Source organism: Salminus brasiliensis, chromosome 1, assembly GCF_030463535.1.
Source record: "Salminus brasiliensis chromosome 1, fSalBra1.hap2, whole genome shotgun sequence".
NCBI lineage: Eukaryota > Metazoa > Chordata > Actinopteri > Characiformes > Bryconidae > Salminus > Salminus brasiliensis.
In genome coordinates, this window is record NC_132878.1 from 7,858,501 (window position 1) to 7,879,575 (window position 21,075).

Sequence of the window (21,075 nt, forward strand, 5' to 3'; positions counted from 1 at the left end):
ACTATCACCACAATCAAATGTGATTCAAACAGGCACTGAAACCTCAGACTGTTTGCTCCATTTACCTCAGCTAGCATGCTGTTGATAAAGTCTAAAGCACAGGCAAAACACCTGAGTCATCAAACTGATTCCACACTACAGATCAACTAAATACCTAAATAAGCCTGTTTTATTAAGTGCTAATGTTCCTGATATATCTCATCTCTGCAACCTTAGTGCTACTGTAGCTCCCCAACATCTCCCACATTCCTCACCAGCATGTGAGGAACACATTTCTGAAGTTTGTGACAGTGTTGGTTTCTCAGAGTGTTACTGGGCAGGCTGGTGCCAAGGCTTTTGCTCTATTTACTGACAGATGAGTGTCTGACACCGAGCTGGAGGAGATGCTCTCCCTAAAAACACATTTTTCTGCTCTAATGCCAGACTCAGTCTGACTGTGTTAAGCAGCTATTACTGTTCTTGGAGATTTACCACACGCGGTAATTTAGTTTAGTTTACATGCCTAGTGTAAGACACTTGATTAGGCTAATCAGAAGTGAGTGGAAGCAGCTGAATATTAGAGCTGCACGTGTTAATTAAGGTTGAAACTGTGGGGTGCTCTACTGTAGCAGGGTTGAACACCCCTGTTGTTAAATGGGAAAATACACTGGCTGTATTATTTATCATTGTATAATTAAACAAATAAGCTAAACATGATGTAGTAATTCGTTGCTTTCCTGCAAAAAACTATTTTTTTTATTGTTTTTTGACTTCGTGGCGTAATCTGAATCTCGTGTGGCATGGATGCTTGTGCTGGTGGTGTGTGTGGTAACAATGGTTGCCAATTAAAGACGCAAATGCCTCTAATTGTGAATAGTCATTTAAGTGTTTAAGCTTTCAGCGCCCATCTTAAAAAATATAATAACACAGTTTATTCCATTGCTGCGGTTGGTGGTAAAAGCTGAAAAATCTTCATGACTGAATTTCCAGCTGTTCTCCATTAAAAACAATGAACTATCTAGTTTGTCATCATTCATCTCCTCTTATAATGTAAATACAGCATTACAAGCTAACCATGACCAACATCTCCCCATTCTGTCTCCATTTGGAAGCTCCACATTTCTAATGATACGTGTGTCAGAAGCCTAACTATCAACTATCCATCCTGCAAAAAATGATGTTCAGGCCAGTGGAAAAAAATCCTAAATCTAATATAGCTAATATTTCTCATTATGACTTTATTATTCAGCTTATCTCACAGATGTGTCTTATATGTTTAGAGTAATAGAAGTAAATGAAATACAATAATGTCATTAAACTTGCCAAGATTTTGCTTGCTGTTAAAATGTTATTTAAATTCAGCTTGAAATGCTGGCCAAAATCTGTTAAAGATGGGAGACCGTCAGTGAGGGATGAAAGTTGAACCTCACCTGACCCTGCGGACGTTATACAAACCCAACCTAACCTGTCCAAACATGGCATGATTGCTCAGATGGCATGTTGGTTTCAAATATTTCAAGGCCTGATGCGATTAAAGTTCAGAGCAGAAGAAGCAGCTCTAAGACCAGCTGCCCCAGTCCAAATGGCAAGCTGAGCCCCTGTTACACAAATGGCAATGGCTGAAGAGGTCCTGCAGTGACCTAAGAAATCAGTCCCTGCTGCTTTGTTGTTGGTTATGGGCCTGAATGCAGTTGAGAGCATATAGAAACTGGAGGAGCCAGTCATAGTTCAGTGAATAGTGGCTGACTGCAGGCTCCCACAGATTGGGAAAATATCTCTTCTGTCACCCCCTACAGGCAGCGTTTTGATTGGCACCCTTTACTTTCCTTCACTCGAGCAACATATCTGCTTTGGTCCATGTGTCCAGATTAATTGTGGAAAAAGCAAATGGTTCAATTCATGACCCCACTCTCTTCACAATAGTGGAAGATCAGCTTTCTTCTCAGAGATGTACATTTGCGTGTAATATTTATGCCAAATATCTGTCACCACGGGGCTTTCTAATGAACAGCAAAAAAAAAAGCATGACGATAATTAAGCTTGTAGCTTGTGCTGCTTTGATATGAGTGGTGTTGTCGTTGGACTCCTTCAGTAGGTTCAGGTGGAAAGTTGCCCTTTTATAGTGTTGCACAGTGAAACTAGCTCCAGCTGCTACCCAAATCCTAATGTTAACTACTATAAAAGAATCGGCCAAACTGTTGTTCTTATAAAAGCAGCTTTCACTAACAACCTTTGAATAGTGTTGTTCTGATCTGTCACTGGGAAAGCTTTTGGAATGAAAGTGTGAGGTCTAGCAGTCAGTGATCAGTAACAGAGAAAGGCTTAAAGGATAAGTCTCAAAGCACAAATGCCTGGAGCTTCCCTTCTGTCTGACTCACCTAAAGCCACTCATTAATCAGCATCAGCTGTGCTCTGCGTGTGTAGCCCAAATACTTTATGGTCTCATTAGAAAGGGGAAAGTGGTATTCATTATTCACTTAGATCAAACTGCAGTGAGCTACAGATATTAAACCTGCAGAAGGAGTGTCTTTTTAAAGCTCACATGCTGGATTTTGTGTCTTATGTAATTAACTGGTGTGTTTAATCTTTACCCTACTTTCTGATTTGTCACGTATAAAGCAAGTATAAAGCAGCTACAATGATTAGTCATTTATTACAAAACATTAATAAGCTCTATAATACTCTATGATGACTATATGTTACATGTGGTCATAGCAACAGGTTGCAGTTCATGGTGGTGGAAAAGGCAGGGGGAATAAAAAGCATTATCCTAATTGTAGTCAAATAAGGTTTTTTAAATAATAATCAGTCAATCAATTATAGAAGTAGTCATTAGTTACATTGCGATTTTGCTTGTTTACAATAGTGCTAAAACATTAAAACAGACATCACCACGTTGGACTTTGCTTCAGGGCTAAGAGCTGCAGACCAAGTTGTGGCCTAGGTTGTGTGGGTCAGTGATCTAGTAGTGCTGCAACTCTTTGTGTGTGTTTGAGAAGGAGAGGAAAAAGAGAGAGAGGGAGAGTTTTCTTGGGCAAATGCAGTTGGCCTTACAGCCCACGTCAAGCCCCCCGGCTGCCCCACAAGGTGAAGCGAAGCATTGTGGGTTCAGGTTGCCGTGTGGAGGGGTCTCCACTCCCTCCTTCTCCCACACAAAGGAAAGGGGGCTGCATTGTCCCGAGCAGATCAGCCGTGCTTCACAGTGCAGTGAAAACAAAAGCCCAGTCTTTCATCTGGCCCTGTCGACTGACCCACGCGAAGCAGGCCACAGCCGGGCCCACAGAACCGAGGAGAGCCTTCATGTTAAAGCCAAGGCCACTGGGCCTTTCTGCTTAGAGCTGTTTTGAAGCTTTTGTAGAGCTGCACACTGAAGAATCCCCAAGAGTAAATAGCTTCCTTTGCTTATTATTAAACAATCAATTATTGCTTTAAGGGATTAGACTTTTGCTTATTATTATTCAAGTAAATCGACTAGTCTGAGAATGATGCTTTCTTCAGTTCCTTTATGGTGTAATGGACAGTTAAACCCCCACAAACTTCCTGTAGTGTATTGCAGTGTGCTGGAATGACTAAATCTAGTGTTTTTTTGGGTTTTTTTTTTTTAATCAAACAACACATTTACAATAGACTCATAATTAAACTTGTCAACAGACCTGAACTAGACAGACTCTGCTCAAACAACACGTCCAACAATGTGCCGCACCAGAGGAGAGCCATGAATAGCCATGTATTCAAACATGCAAGTTGCAATCCTGGTAAAGTTTACCTGAACAAGACAATTCCTAGGAAACTGCTGAGACGGCTCATGCATAAACAAGCCGATGGTCTACCAGGAAATACTGTGACGTCCAAATTACAGATAATTAAACTAATTAAACTGTTTCTGCCACTGCTTAGTTCTCACAGATGAATGCTGTAGTTCTATTTGTGCACAGTTCAAAAGAAGCATTAAGAATCTGCTGAGTACGCATTCATAGCCTTCTCTGATTAAAAGTGCTTCAGCATCGGCAGCAAAGAAAAGCAAAATTGTGTTTTTGGGAATAGCTTTCGTTCCATGGACTTTGACTGTAATAGAGAGAATGGTATCTCTCATTCCAATTTTGGACAGGAACAGATGCTCTTGTAAGAGGTCAACCATATTTGTGTAAAATGCTGTAATATTACTTATATTGCTTCCTCAGTCCACATGCTTCTTTACCTTTCAGTGACGGTTCTGTATCTCTCAGCTTATCCAGAAATGTATTTGTACAGCTGTCCATGAAGGGGCGCTCAAAATGCAAATTGTATTTACAGCAGTGAATTACAGTGCACAACTGTAGAGGGAGCCCAGCAGCAAAACATACTAATTCTCGAATAATGATGCTTTAAGGGGACTATGAATGTATATGTCACAGTAAAATACATGAAATTCTTGTATATCATTTATATCCCGAAATGTACCTTTCAAGGGCCGCATGTGATACAAGGCCCAAATATTGAACATTAACCAACATTAACAGTAAAAGGGGCTCCAGAGCAACACTCTTTGTCTATAGCATGACCAGCATAGGCCAAACTTCAGCCTGTTGTGGATGGGGAATGTACCCGTGCACAAATGTGCTGAAGGGTTTTGGGTGTTATTTACCTTGTGCCATTGTTGCCTGGAGAACCAGAGGCTACCGCGAGCTTTGACCGAGGCGCCCATGTCAAACACTCACTTCCTGTAAAGTGACAAGCACAAACGTGTGTTTATTCAGGTCGGCTGTTAAGGCCAGGATTGTGAAATATTGCCCCATTGTGTGTCATCGCTCATGCACTGTATCCAGTTACGCAGGGGAATAGAGGACTTGCCGGGGCGGCCCTTGTGCACCTAAGGCTATTTAGGTGTGTGTGTTGAACTTCTTGACTATGGAAAGAGACTGACCAGGACAGCGTTTGCATTTCAGGTCACTTCCTGGGCAACAACACTGTGATTGATGTTCTGAGGAGCGAAGGCTATGAGGTGGAGCACACACCGGCTGGACAGCCCATTAACAGGTAATAATGAGGTCCCTCGCAACTCATACACACTCTCACACCTTCACCTTTCCCCAAGACAGTTTTGACATCACTGTAACTGAACCACCACAACCACAAAGTGCTCTTAAGACACTACGCTTTTCAATTGCCTGCGGGTTCTTTTAATGTAAGTTATATTCTACAGAAAAGCACTACGAGTGACCTCCTCTTACAATGCTCCAGGGGGAAAAACAAATGTTCTTGAAGGTCGGCTTTTTGCGTAAGTCTTTGTTTTGCGTTTGGCTTTTGTTCCAAGTCCCAATCTTAGCTCACTGCTATGGGAGTATGCTGTTTCTAAAACACACTTTCAGACCCTAGCTGCAAACATGCTGTGGTCTTATGTTTCTCAACAGTAAGAGCAGCATCAATACTATCTAGTTCAGGGCTGAGCCCCACAAGTTACTGTGGTTTTCAGCTCCTATGCTTAACTGTACTGCTCAGAGAATACTGCAATATCCAGATTTGTGACACCAGAGGTTTTGGGCACTACTACACAGCATAGTCCTCTGGTTCCAGCAGTAATTTATGTAACTACTTGCCAAAGCACCAAGAATGAGGTGGAGAAAAGAGAGCAGCCATACTTCAACTACAAATTTAATTTATTATGATCTGCCCATAAAGCTTTTGCCTGCGAAATTTCCAGCCATATTTTAGCCCGTACAAAAGGTGTAACCTTACATGTGCCACTACATTGCTAGCTGGCGCCCGAAGGCCTGCAACTTTGTTTATTTGTTTTCTCCTCCCTCTCCGTCTTCGCTGACTGGATATCAAATGGAAATCATTTTGCGAGCAAGTGTGCGCTTTTGTTGATGCAATTTCATCCCGCAGGCTTGGAACAGATGTTGAGTTATGTTCAAGCTCGCCTGAAAAACGTCTCGCCTGTGAATAATTGAAACATTTGCCCGATAATAAGCCCCTTTTTGTTTTTCCGTGGTTGTCCACATTTCCGTCCATCATCAAAGACGAGCTCAGGGCTGGATTCACCAATTCCTCGCTGAACCGGCCTTGAGTCAACCAGTCAGCAAGTCAACCGCCAAATGTTTAAAGGCAGCAGCGGACTGTAATCCGCTAATGACCTAATTGCGCCATTTGGACCTGGTGATGGTGGCGATACGGCTGCAAAAATAAACCACGTGTCAGGGTGGCAGTATTTATAGAGTGAGATCAGAGTCATGCTCCTGAATTTAGCTTCTATCAGGAGTCTCTATAGCTAACTAGTCGGTTTCAAATTATTTTAGAGCAACAGAGCAGTTACTAAGCTATGAAATGTCTCTGACAGGGTCTTGGCAGTCTTTAATATTCACATGAGCTATTGTCCAAACCTAAAGCTGTCCCTCCAAACATTTTCCTTTGTGTTCCTTTAAGTGTAGGTTCAGGGGTAGTACCCCTCTCTTTCACTAGAGGAAAATGCCTCCTTTTGGGCAAAGGGTCCAGACCAGCAAGTCCATGCTTGCCTGAATAGGCCGGTCCACATAATCAACTGCAGAGGGTCCCCAGGGTCTCCAGCACTGAGCCAGAATGGAGCCATTGTGCACAGGGCTTGCAATAACTTCGCCACAACGCTTTCACAACCTGCTTGATTTTAGAGCAGGAAAATAAAAGGCAGATTGTGAGGGGCTAAGGTTGTTAAACATCACCACCAACTTTTTCAGTGTAAATCTTTCTAACAACAGCTGACAAACGTGTTAGCAGGTAACCTTTGATGTTATGTTGAACAGATGCCTGAGATTGAGCTTGAAGTTGAGATACTTGCAGCGAATTAAAGAACACAAAAGGACAGAATTGGTCACTGTAAGTTCTGGTCATCCTGGAGGAACTTGAACCAGTCATGACTACCAGGCATTGATTTAAAAGTCTGAGCGGATCCAGACATTTGAAAAGAGCCACCTGACCTTTATTTCATGACTTGAAATACAATATGAACAAACATTAAAACTAAGAACATTTTTACCTTCTCCTATAAAGTTGCCATTTTGAAGAAAATGCTCCCTACAGCCACTGTGTCCACTTTATGTCCAATGTCCAGCTGGATCTGCTATATCTTGTTTCTCACTCCCAGGCTACGCCACCCTCTGAACGACAGGTTTAGTGTGCCTTGCCATGGGCCCTAACTCGCACAATAAAGCCGCTGTTACACGCTGGAAATAAAGTTTACAACAAGGAACAAATAAATCTTAATGTGAAGTCCTTAAAAACTATAAAAAGTTGTGGAAGCACTGGGGTGCGATGCTTAAATCTCAGTGTATCATTTAAAGTATGAGCCTTCCTTTAAATCTTTGAGGTCGTAAACCCGTGGAATTTGTGTTTTGGGGAGAATTTGCACGCCCTGCCTCTCTCACTCCTTCTGGGTGGCTATCTCTGTCTTGTAATCAGGTAACACAATCAGTTCATCTCTCCGTTCTGCTTTCTCCTCTGTTTCATCCCCCCATGCTCAACAGCACACGCACAATATGCCTCACAGCCAGAGGTGAGATGGTGAGGATGGAGATTACACACCCAAGAAAAACAATCTTCTCACTTTATCAAACCGTCATACAAAATATGCAGGCAGTGGACAGGAGCAGAAGGCTGTTTCACCTCACCTTTCTCTTTTTTTCCCTTCCTCCCTCGCTTACTCATACACACACATACACACATATTTATGAAATGGATGGGTTGCCAGATTGGAGGAGACACTAGAAGCCTGAGGTCCGGAAAGTTCCATTATAAAAATGCACCAGCAAGTCGGAGAGGTTTGGCTTGCCGACTTATTTGCACCATTGCCGCTATAATAGATTCCTGTAATGTTTTAGACACTATTTGAAGCCACATGTATGTGCGTCAGTGAAGACGTCTATCAGAGCCAGATTGAGCTTTCATCAGAAACAGATGCTTCCTTTTTATCTTCAGAAAACCAAGATTCCGCTTCATCAAACCCATTTCCCAAAAATATACAAACCTCAGAGAATTAAGGCCTCCCTAATGTTTTTAATGGATAAAATAGCGTCTAAACAGATCGCTCTGTCCCACCGTTGTTGAGACAGAGAATGTTTTGAATGCATCCGCTACAAATATGTCTGACTGGAAACTAAAATTCCTGGGCTCTCAAAGTGGTTGTGTTAAAACCTGCATTGCTAATTTCACAAAGTGTCCAAATAAATTTTGCTCGCACAAAGCCTATCCATTGCACTCAAACTAGTTCCCCTTCAACCATCTCCAGTTACACTGGAACATACTGTGCTAGTTTTCCAGAGACCAATTACGCATACTCCTAGATTAAAAAGGATTTCCAAAGGAAAATTGCCAATGACTGCATAATCAGGTTCGAGACTAATGCTTAATTTCTGTTTGTAAAACCAGAGCATTCCTTGAAACTTGCCTGTTTCTAATCCTTCTTCATCGCCCTTCACAGTGGCCGGAGATCTAACCCTCCCAAAGAGGACGGCATGTCAGATGTGGAGTCCCATAACGAAGAATTCCTCCACGAAGATCGAGAGTGGCACCCCCTAGAGGAGGAGGATCCTCTACCCCACTTACTGCTCCCGGACAGCTTGGAGCTACTGGAGAAGGTGGAGCGTAAGCTGAAGAAGAAACGCCGCAACAAGCAGAAGAAGCAACGCCACCGGCAATTTAACGACCTCTGGGTTCGCATGGAGGAAAGGTTGGTTAAGTTACGTTACATTAACATACACTACATGGCCAAAAGTATTGAGACACACCTCTTAATCAATGAATTCAGGTGTGTCATTCAATCCCATTGCCACAGGGGTATAAAATCAAGCACCTAGCCATGCAGCCATGCAAATTCATTTGAATGCTTATGGATTTAGAAAAGAGAATGCTCTTGTAAGTGTTGAATCTCTTGTAGGTGTAATGTGTAGGTGTCCCAATACTTTTGTCCATATAGTGCATTTAGCAGACACTCCTGTCACCAGCCACTTACAGTTGTAGCTGATTGCTAAGCTAGGAGTCTAGCCCAAAGACTCTTATTGATAGACCAGTGGCATTTTTGTCAGGACAGAGAATTAAACTGTCATGGACCCCAGAAATATGTGGCTTTCAGGAGAATTTGCAGGGTCCATCTTTCTCTCTTTCTGTGTGGTTATTTCTACTTCATAGTCAGGGTTTGACAGAAATGAGCACAAATGTTTGTGAAAGGTCATTTGACATGACTTGTACTTGACGCATAGCAGCTATCATCTTCACAAATTCACAGTTTTCCAACAGTGCTTGTTATTTTTGGTAACATGCATAAGAATTTCTGGAAGTCCTTCAGGTGAAATTTCAGAGTTTCCTTCCTTTTCACCATCCGAGACTTCATTAACAGGTGACACAATCTTAGTCCACTATCAAGTTCCAGATTCCAGGTGTGAGGTGTTTTCCTTCTTAAGGTTTCATGTTCTGTGTAAGCAAGAGGATGAGATGGGTTGTGTAGCTGAGTGTGGTGTAGAGTGTTGGGAAGCTGGATAGGTGGTGGTTAGCCTGAGGCTACAGCAGGTTGGTGAGGCAGCGGAAACAGGAAAGGACTGTCTCTAAGGCGGAGATGATACTTTGTCTGATGGTCCTCGAGGCTACAGCAGCTTCACTATCATATCTCACAAATACACACTAACAAGTTGGTGATTCCATTATCTTCCCGAAGCACTGCTTAGGTCCCAATGGGTATTTACCTTTGAAGGTATTGTAGATATTAAGACTTAAGACATTACAATAGGAAGGTTGAACCGGGTTCCCCGCTGGCTGCATAGATTAACATTTTCTGACGTCTTCTAACGCTCTCAATTCAGCTCATGAAGCCTTGCTAATTGACTGGTAAGCTGAATCAGGTTTGTTTAATGAGGCAGAAAGTTTAACTCAGAAGAAATGTGTTGGACATCCTCGCACTAAGAACCACTTTTCCCAACAGAGGTATTCAGCCCCAGACTTTGAAGCACTGCTGACTAATTTATGTCACAGAGCAGGTTCCTACATCTTGGGCCACAGCTTGTCCTGGGGTCCCCTTTGCTGTTCAAAATCTGCAACTTTTTCCTAACTGACAGTGAAAATGTCATAAATCTTTATGCATCAAGTGTAGGTTCTTTAAGCTTCAGCAAGTTCTCACTCGCAAATCTCTTTTACAGACATGGTTCTTTATGCAGTCAAAAGTGGTTCTTCTATGGCATCACTCAAAGAAGATCCCTTTGTAGCACCTTTGCATTTAAGAGTGTAAGATATAATACTACACTGTGAAGCTTAGTTATTTACATCAACCAAATACCTCGGAATAAGTTAGACAATTTAAAAAACTATGAGATGCTTCCTTCGTCACCACTAGCTTATATGAGCTGCTATGTCAGTGTAAATGAAGAAAATGTGAAACAGTTTTTGCATATGCCGATACAACTTTGTGTTGCACATATCTCTTTAACAGATACTTTAAATATATATATGTACTCCTGCACTCAGCTAAAGGCTAAATCCAGGCTTTCAAAACAAATGGCATGACAGTTTTTTTTTGCTGTGGTATCCAGGGGCCTAATTATAAAAGCACAAGTGTCTCTTGATCTCTCACTGTATATACTATGTTCAACCCCTTCTAATGAATGCATTGAGCTACTTGAAGTTACACCCATTGCTGTCACCGATGTGCAAATGCACACACACACACACACAGTTTGTCTAGTCTGTAGAGAACAGAATAGGACTCTCTGGAGCAGATAAACATGCAACTATTGGCACCATGCCTAATGCCAATGATGGGCTAGAGGGGTAAAAAGCCCCCCCGCATTGAGCTGTGGAGCAGTGGAGCTGTATACTCTGGAATGATGGTTGGTAGGATGAGGTGAGGTGGTGATCATCCAACACCCTGACCTCACTAACTCTCTTGTCGCCTAATGCAATCAAATTCTCACGGCAGTGCTCCTCCGAAATCCAGTAGAAAGTCCTCCTTGAACATTAGAGACAGTAGAAAAGCAGGAGAAATTCTTATTTTCAACGAATGAGCAAGTGACCCAATACTTTTGTCCATATAGTGTATCTCACATACACTACCACTACCACATACACGAGCCCAAAGAAGATCAAAGTCAAATTCTATTGCATATAATTCCAAACTGCCCTGTATAAGCCATATTAGTCTTTAGCCAGTCATGAAGACAGAGCAGGCTCTTTTCCCATCCATATTCAGAAACTGCTGGTATAGTCAGAGTAAATGGATGTCATTTCACTTTTGGGAAAAAAAAAAAAAAACGAAACAGTTTATTTGTCCTTTTTTTCCATTTCTTGAAGCATAGATCTGTCTAACCTTGACTTGTGCCAAACTCTACCCACTTTCGCAGCCTTTATTTTCTTTCCCTCCCTCTCTTTGCATGCATAAGCCTGTTTATTGTGCCTGCAGGTTTTATAAACTCACGCCTTTCAGATGGTCTACAAACTTGACAGCGTTACGACGGTTTATTATAAACATTTAAGCTGGAAACTGTTGACCAAGGTCGGCGCTGAATGTTTGCACGTGTTGGTCGATCATGTTGATGCTATAATTTCTGTTTTTTTTTTTGTTTTTTTTTATCTAAGCATATTGTAGTGTGAATTCTTCTGAAAACATACAGCCCATCCACCCACTCCTCCAAACCCCTTGGTCTACAAGGGGAATCTAAAGACTGTCATTTCTTTGATGCATGGCCTACTGTTATCTGTCAAAGGGCATTAAGAGACTTTCCTAATTTCCCTGGCATGATTTTGTCCTGGAGGTCAGGCTTAAGTAAACTTTCATTCAGACTTCTGAACTAAAGATTTAAAAGGAGGAATGGAAGAAAAAAAAAACATTCCCACTTATGGAAAAGTGGAAAACAAGAGAAAAAAGTCAGTTCTCTGCAGCCCAGAGCCAATCAATGCAAAGTAAATATTATTAACTACATGCATATGCGTCTGATGAACATTAACATGTGCCTTGTGGCTTTTCCCAAATATTCAGACTTGTTTTGAACTGCTTTATCCCACCTCATAGATATGAAGTACTGATAGCTATTAATGGGCACTGCTTTATTCGGCCCCATATTTATTCAGTCCTATCATCTAATTAATTTCAAACATCAAACACACAAAGAGCACAGGTCCCACTTGTTTGTTTTGCTAACAGAGGCAACAAAGAATTTGCAGGAGAGTTGCGCTTGCTGGAGCTAATCAAGATGCAGAGAGTGAACCAGTAGACTTGCTATTACTGGCTGAGGCTCAATCTTAACCTTGTGGAGGGAGAGAGATGGAGGGCTGAAAGTGTAGAAATAGGGGAATGTGGGGGCAGATTGGGGGGATTAGATGACTTAGCCCATAGACAAAAAAGTATAGTATGATTTTATATTAATTATTTATATTCATTATTTCTCACTCAAGAAATTCTGTCGAATTTGCAGCTTCTAAGACCAAACCACATTTGATTTTACATAGAAAAGGAGATGATTTTATTATGATTTCAATTTGTGCATACAGGCTTGTTTTGTTGCAAGAAAATCTTTTTTTCATGTTTTTGTCATTTTTGACATCAATACAAATGGAGAACAGACCTAAAGTAGGGACCAAAACTTGTCAATAGAAACTACACATTAAATATATAAATATATAATATTATGTAGCTAAATACATACTAAGCATATATATATAAGTATGTAAGTATTATATAATACTTATATAATATAATGGTATAATTCTGTAGCCATATGGGCTATAGGAATTAAGCCAAGTTCTTTATTAAGTTTTACTTTCAGTGGAGAGTCTTTATTCAGAATGCTGAGACTAAACCTAATCCTTGTCTGGGAAACCGGCCCTGAAACAATTAATGACAATTATTTGCACTTTTAAGCGTTATAAGCAGGGATGATTGTTATGTTATCCAGGGCATACCGGCTATGTTTCTTCAGCCGGCAAGCTAGCTGGCTTTAAAGCAGGCCACTACAGGCTTTCCAGTTCTCACATGCTTTCTCGCTCCTTAATCTGGATGTGGTTCTTTGTAAAGGTATCCACATCACACCATTATTTCCATGCCTTTTCCTTCCATGCTTTACCTCTCCACTCAGTGGTTGGAAACAGAGACTGTGGCTGGTGAGGCCAGACCCAGCCACGTGTTACACGCCTGATAACCTCAGGACAATGTTTCTGACCACGAGGGCGTATTATAAGTTCAGACTATCCACTATTTGGAGTACTGCATTTAATTCATTCATGTCAAGGCAAAAACTGTTCATTTTTTAATGCCAGATGAGTGATCAGATGACTTAGTCTCGACATAAAGAAAAGATTAGTATAGGTAACAACATCAACAATAACAATAATGAAATTAAATATAGCTTCAAGCAGCAATATGCGGGGGCCATTAGGCTTAATGAACCAGTATGGGGCCTTTTTCACGAACAGAAGATAAAGGATAAGTAGTCAGAGTTTATTGACTCTGGGCGTCTGTATGTTATGGTTATTGATCAGAGGTCTTCAATTAAGTTGTTTTTTTAAGTTCTGAACAAATTGACCTTGTGACCTTAGCCATTTGGGCTCATATCATGTGTCTCAGTAGCGGGAGGGAGTATTTCCTGTTGACCAGGCTTCATCGTGTCTGTGAGACTTATGGTTTGGTCTGCACCTTTGGTGGTTGGAACCCTAATAATGTTTCATTTACTTTATCTCCATTCCTGAACTCAGTCACTTTACAACCAAAGTGTGACACAATTAAAGTAATGCCAGACACCAAGTAGACAAATCGTGCCATGTATGAAAACACAGAAAGAACAATAGCAGTAGAAAGTAACTACCAGCACGCTGCTAAACCTCCTCAGAGAACAGAAACTATCTGATGTTTATATGTAACCCTCATCCCTGCTTTTCTTCACCATTGTCAGATGATTTCTAAAGGCAGGACATGTGTGGGTCTCTCAATCTCTACCATAGACAAAACACTGATAAGTCCTTCATAACATCGACTTAACATTCTCCATTCCTTTCTCCTGTCCGCAGCACAACAGTGGAGCCACCACCCCAAGTTGTCCGAATCATCAACAGCTACATCACAGTCCACACTCACCCACACGACCATGGAAGATCCAATCACGACAGGACTTTCTCAGGCTCTGGCCATTTCAGTGGAGTGGCTTCTGTCAGCCTGCTAATTCTGTGGGTTCAAATGATCATGCAGTGGCTTCTTGACCTATAAACCAGCTGTGTGACCTCAAGGTTGACCTTGCGACCTCCTGAACTGCTTCTAAAGAACTCGAAAAGGTGCAGAGGTCATTCCAAACACCAAAAGCCAAGGGCTAATTTTCTGCCTAATGGTGAAGAACCACATGAAAGACTGCTGTAAATCTTTAAATGTATTCTTCATTTCCTGAAGGATTGGTTTTACACTGCATTATTAGTGCAGGCTTTGTAAATATCAGATGTATCATAGATGTAATTTAGAAACATGAATAAATGTATGTTTTCAGTTGATTTTTATATATACAGTAAATAAGATTTACTATATTTTTGTGACTAAATCAGGTACTAACAAATATTGTTTTGTTTTTTTTCTTATATTTTACTTATGGGTGATAAACAATGGTTTGTTTTGCTCACTACTATCTATATGCTCTAATATGTTTGAATTTTTATTACATAGAGGTTATTCATTTAATTTATTAAATATATAGCTTTAGCTTTTTTAAAGTGTGTTTATTTTGACAGCTCTTTAAGGAATGTGATTGTTTTGACTGGGTCTTTCTGGGCTTTTTTAAGACTCCCTTATCACCGACATCCATTAGCACGCATTCCAGTAATGTATTTGGCACAAAGTTATCCAGTTTGTTTATGCTGTTGAAAAAATAAACTATTTATCTAGTTGAAGACTACCGTACGAAGTGGAGATAAGGGGTTTAGAAGTGAACTAGTTTACTGAGTGGGTCAGATGGCTCAGTGCTTGTTCCAAAGAGTACTGAGATCTGGGGCTGTTTAACCTTTTGCTTCTACAAAAATGTCACAGTTGTCTTCACAATGCTGATAATTATCAAACCCTTGATTATTGGGGTTGTTATTTGTTGAACGGTAAAGAATGGACCAATAGAATCGCTCCGAAATAAATTCTTCAAATTCTTTGACATACTTTTTGTTCCTTTGCCTATGATGAACCATCTCTGAGATCCAAGGTTGTGTTATGATAACAACAGTACAGCACATTACCCATTGCTCCCAGTTGTGATTAGATGATTGTGTTTTGGAGAACATCTGGAGGTTTAACCTATTTATAGTTCCGCCACCCTAGGTGTCGGATCAGGGCACGGTTTACAACGATGTCGCTGGCAAACTTTTCACAGCTTTCTGCAGCCAACCCCAAAACATGGAGCGCTCCAGGCTTTGGATTTCTTTCCACATCGGAATAGGAGCCCGACACTCCTCTCTGATTTTTTTTAACACGTTTAATGGATTGATGGTAGGCACCAGATGGCTTGCATTTCGTTCGCCGGCAGAACCCTAGTCATTCTCCATGGTTCGCTTGTGGGAGACGAGGACCCAGATGTTGTTCAAAAACACTCCTCCGTTCGCTCTCCCGACAGCAAATGATGCAAAGGACCTGATATCTGGCGACCATGCTCCATAATGTTTTATGGGTACATTTCAATAATCTGCTGCTTAGTCCCAAAGGAAGGTATTCATCTTGGTTTAGCGCTCCGCTTGCGGTCCAGGCCGGGTAGGGTGCCGAGGACCCGACCACCAACACTCCCGAGATGTTTTGTCTCTGTGGATTCTGTCCGCTGCCTCGCCACCGTTGGGCTGGCGCCTGGGTAGCGTTGTGAAGAATGATTTGATTTAGAGCTCCTGGAATATGTCAGGTCTGCCTGTTTTATTAGGTATGACTTCGGGTGGACACTAAGACATGTGCGCCCTGTTGACCACAGGCTGGAGCTCCATGCTCAGTGGTTTGCACTGTAATGTGTGAACATTTCATTGCCCTTGTAAATGTGGCTCGCATCCCATTCTGACCTAATGGACAACACTTTCGAGCTGAGGTTGGCTTTTTACAACCAGCTTTACTAGACTTCTCCACTGCCAAAGGCTGAGAGCAGGCCAGGATCCGAATCGTCTGATACTTGCTTTCAACACGTGATCAAGCAGCAAGTTTAATTGCGTTGTGATCTTTTGCAATTTTATGACTGTAAGAATGTGAGCCAGCAAATCACACGCACACACACATACTACATTTGACTGTGGTTGCTGTAACCTACCAACAGTGTGTGAAGTCTATGTCTGCAATAAAGTTCGTTCCTGTGAAGATCTCTACTGAAGAAAGCTCACACAGAAAGCAGGCTCGCAAAACCAGAATTTTGATTATTACCTATATCGATTAGCCATAACATTAAAAACTGATAGGTGGGTGACAGTGATGATACGGTTATAATGACACCTCTCAAAGTGGGATCTACATATTAGGCAGCAAGTAAAGAGTCAGTTCCTGAAGATGTGGAAGATCAGGTCAGCACCTTCTAAAAGTACTCTAAGGAAGAACAACCAGTGAACCAGAGACAGGGTCATGGGAGTCTAAGGCTCAGTGGTGTGATTTGCTGCTAACGCCTTGGTACCAGATACCACAGGATACCACTTGACATGGAGTTCGACTTCACAAGTGGGAAGTAGGATCTTCAGACTAGCAGTATTGCACATCTAGCTGACATCGCACATATGCTGCATTTAAGTGGTGACGGTTTCATCGGAAAAGCGAGTTCCCCAGCAGGTAGTACCACATAAACACCCTCTGAAGTCGGACACATCTAAATTTTCAATGCAGCCGAACTTGCAGAGGTGTGACATAAATGGAAATAAACACCAACAGTTCATCAACAGTAAAATATCAAATAATAATGTACAATTTGTCTGTTAATTCTAACCACCATTGTTGTAAACATCTACAATCACAACATCTACCATATTATTTTGCATAAAAATAAATATATATAAAAATACACTTTAAAAAGATCGTCAGCCTCCATGTTTCTTAGAACTTCCCACACTAACCAAGTCAGATGAACAGGTTTAACCTCTGGGAAACTTACCGCCCAATATTACCGTCCTGGTGCCTTGTGGCGTCTGTGCCTGGACGGGTCAGAGCTTATTTGATGGCTCGAGGGGGAACCAACACAATATAATCTAGATAGATGGTTTTAATGATAAGGCTGATCAATGTATACCAAGTATAGTCTCACAAAAAGGTTGATACTAGGGCACAGAGGGCTGGTTTTCTGGAGTTTCCAAACTGAATCACTAGTTTTTTTTATCTAGGCTTAGTCTTAATCTGGGTCTGGGAGACTGACTTCCAATGATGTAAATCTCATGTTATCATTTCAGAAGTCATCAAGCTTATTTATGCAAAGAACTGGAAGTACTGAGTCTGGGATTCTTTATCTGATGGAGGTGACTGCATTGTCTCTACTGGTGAGTGAGGGCTAGGTGGTATGTAGTGGAGATGACGTCCGTTGAACACTTGAGGCAGTTTGCAAACTGCAGTAGATACAGTGAGGGGGTAGCTGGTTCTTGATGTGCCTCATGACGAGCTGCTCGAAGCACTTTATGATGTTGGGTGTACGTTCAACAGGGTGGTAGTCATTAAAGCAGGACACTGGAGACTCCTTCAACACTGGGATGATTGGGATGGTGGTCCAATGGGATGACCACTCTGTTTAGATAGATGTTGAAGATGTCAGTGAAGACCTCGGCCAGCTGATCTAAAAGCATCTTAGTACAAAGCTGAATTTTAGAAGGTTGAGCGAGCATCATACTGAACACTCTCTCTCTTTTAGTTAGGGGAATTCTAACCCTGCAGTGATTTTGTTCGGTTCTTCCAGGTCCATCACTCGTATTTATGCTCCCTTTTTATGTGAAGTGCATGAGCATCCACGTTCTAGGCCTGCCCAGTGGTTTCCAGTGGTTTTTGGTATTCAACCAAAGTTTATCCTGGAGCCCCCTTCAGGTGTTTGATCTATAAGACCCTCCACAGGGCCCTCCGTAATCCATTTTCCTTGCTATGTCCCTCCCTCTGCTCCACAGTTTAACATTTCAAATCAAACCAATCAGATGTGATTAAAGTACACATTCCAGACTTTAATTTAACACTTAGGTTTCACCATGTGGGCACCCTAAAGTTTGGGACATAGCAATGACACAAACATTACAGCAGTACTTTGTAGCATATCTCTTGCAGGCAATATGTATTTTTGACATCACTAGGAGTGATTGACAACGTGGACTAGTTCGGATTGACACATTACTAAATCAAAACGGGTTGCGCCACAAAAACTAGTATGTACGTAGGAGCTAGTAGCTACTAAACATTCACCGCCACCGCTAAGCAAGAGTACGTTGGGACAAAACCGACTGCAACCAAAATATGGCTCATTTAGGGCACTTCAAGCAGGATGACAGGAAGGGTGGGAGGGGCATATCAATGAAAAATATGTCTTTGACCCAAAAATTATAAAGGGTCTGTCTATCATAGAGTGCTTGATAATTAGCGGATGAGTTGGATCAGAGGTGTTGGGACATCGGAAAGTTGAATCTATGCAGGGCAGTGGGTTCCCAGGACTGGACTTGAAAACCATTGCTCTAGACCACTGCTCTAGACTAAGTGTTTATATGTGATTAGTGCCTCATTTAGGCCTCAAAGTGTGAGCTCCAAGTAAAGCTCCAATAAACACTGTTACTGTCTTTGCTGCCTGTTGCTTTTGGCCAATAAAACTGGCTATAAAGAAATCGGAATAAGCCACAAAAATACCCCCCGATAATAAACACAAATGACCACATATTCATCTTAACTAAGAAGGCCGAGGGGTGATGCCAGATGGGATAGTGAGCAACGAGGAATGACTTATTTGTGTTGTATCTCTCAACATTTATGATGGCAAGACCTGCTGCAGTGAAATCATCTGATAAGCAGAGTCAGAGGGAAACTTCATGGATCATTGGAGCTCTAATTTTATCCGACATATTTCTGCAAGCAACTCACAAATCCTTGCAGAAAAGATCAGAACATCCTAAATTGCAGTAATATCACTTTGAAATGTTGAAGGAACCAATGTGGCCTACATGAATACTTAGATACCTCCAGCATCGCAAAGGTAAAGGCTGTATTTTCAAATTACACAAAAGTCAGATGTGGAATTCCGGGAATATACGTGTTACCATTGGGCACAGTTATAAGCAAACATGGTGTTGACTTCCATTGTTATGCAGATGATACACGGCTCTATATATCAGCCAAACCTGATGACAAATCTAGATTAAAGAAAATTGAGGACTGTGAAAAGGATGTAAAATGCTGGATGTCATAAAAACGTCCTCCTTCAAAACAGTGACAAAACAGAGGTTCTTCTTTTGGGCCCCAAAGCCACTAGAAATAAACTTCAGATCAGATTATATGTTAAAGCTGGTCGATTTATCTGTTTTTTTAGGTCCATCAGCCAAAAATCTTGGTGCCATAATTGATTCAGATCTATCATTTGACCAACATATAGCTAATATTACCAGAACAACATTTTTACATCTTCAGAATGTCGGCAAACTAAGTACATGCTTGTATTGCCTCACGGCTAGACTATAGCAACATCAGGTTGTTCCAGCAGAAACCTCGGTAAGTAAACCTCAACTCGTCCAAAATGCTGCGGGCAGGGTCCTTACTGAAACTAGAAAATTTGACAAAATCAGTCCAGTTCTATCAGAACTGCATTGGCTTCCAGTTAAAACATGTATTGATTATAAAATTCTTCTATTGACATAAAAAGCCCTACACCGCCTCGCTCCTTTCCTACTAGGATTCCTTCAGGATCACTTAGATCACAGGGTGCTGGCTTCTTACTAGTTCCCAGAATTCAGAAAACCTCAGCAGGAGGGAAAGCCTTTTCACATAAAGCCTCCCAACTCTGGAATAACCTTCCAGGTTAATGTTCAGGACAGGAAAAATCTGTTTGGTTTAGCTGTTGGTTCATGGGGTTCACGGACACAGGGCATTGTAATATACTGAGATGCTGGTGCTGTCGTCCTGCCGCTTGCATGTGATTACTCAGGTTTGTAGACAGTGGACTGGAGGGATGCCAGTGTTGCTCCCGTGTCTGTGTTACCTCCCGGCTCTCTCTTTTTAATTAGGTGATATAGTGTCAGATCTGTCAGAGTCGTCAGCCACACTGTTCAACATTCTCTGCTCTTCATAAATCCAATCAGAACCACTGCAATCACTTTACCTTCTCTAAGTTTAGAACTGCCCACTTACTGCTGGGCTACCCTGCATGCCCACCAGACTTACCACTGTGTTCTCCATCTAACCACGATGTTAAAATGTACACAGACTATTAACTCTGCCACTATCATTATTATTACCGTCATTAACTGTCATTACTTTCATTATTCTTTCCATCTCAACTATGATTATCTTAGTTATACTACATAATGCTTATTATTATTATTATATCAGTATTGCTGTGGAAGTGCCTTTTATCAATAATGTATAAGCAGTTCTGACCAGAGGAGGATGGGCTCCCCTCATAAGCCTTGTTTCCTCCCAACATTGGTCTGGAGCTCCTTACCCCTGTGTGCTTGCTGGGAAACACTCTTAAAAATAAAGGTGCTACAAGTGGTTCTTTGAGGGACACCATATAAGAACCACGTATGGTTCCATAAAGAAGCATGTTTGTAACAGAGAGTAAAGAATCTGTAAATTGATCAAGAAACTTTACATCAACTGAAGCTTCTTCAGAACTTTCAAAGCTCCCTCATACCCACCAGACCGAAAGGGACGTCTGGGCATTTTAGGGGACAGACGCTTTCCCAGTCATGGCTCAAGCTTGTATCTGTATCTGGGCTTGTAACTTGGTTCCAGTTCAGAATAAAAGGCAAAATAAAAACAACTCAACTTGTTGAGGTTGTGTGCATTGCCATGGTAACATCAACCAATTATATTAGCCAGTGACAGATGCCTGTCAGCCACACATATTCATTAGAATATTAAGGCCATGCTTTGCTGGACGCTTCACTTAACACCCAAGTTTATCTTACTAAAGATATCAGATTCTCTATATCAGAACCCAGAGTGTTCCCAGAGGCTTT

General features: G+C 41.5%; 1 protein-coding gene across 1 annotated transcript in view; it reads left to right on the top strand.

Annotated features, from left to right (window-relative positions):
* The window catches only part of trabd2a (TraB domain containing 2A), a 66,309-nt gene extending 51,269 nt beyond the window's left edge, over positions 1 to 15,040 (top strand). Inside the window, exons 5-7 of the mRNA XM_072692751.1 lie at positions 4,905 to 4,995; positions 8,408 to 8,656; positions 13,972 to 15,040. Coding sequence (XP_072548852.1) covers positions 4,905 to 4,995; positions 8,408 to 8,656; positions 13,972 to 14,167 — 536 coding nt within the window. The 3' untranslated portion in view covers positions 14,168 to 15,040. The remainder of the gene's footprint in view (positions 1 to 4,904; positions 4,996 to 8,407; positions 8,657 to 13,971) is intronic.
* Positions 15,041 to 21,075: the final 6,035 nt, after the last annotated feature.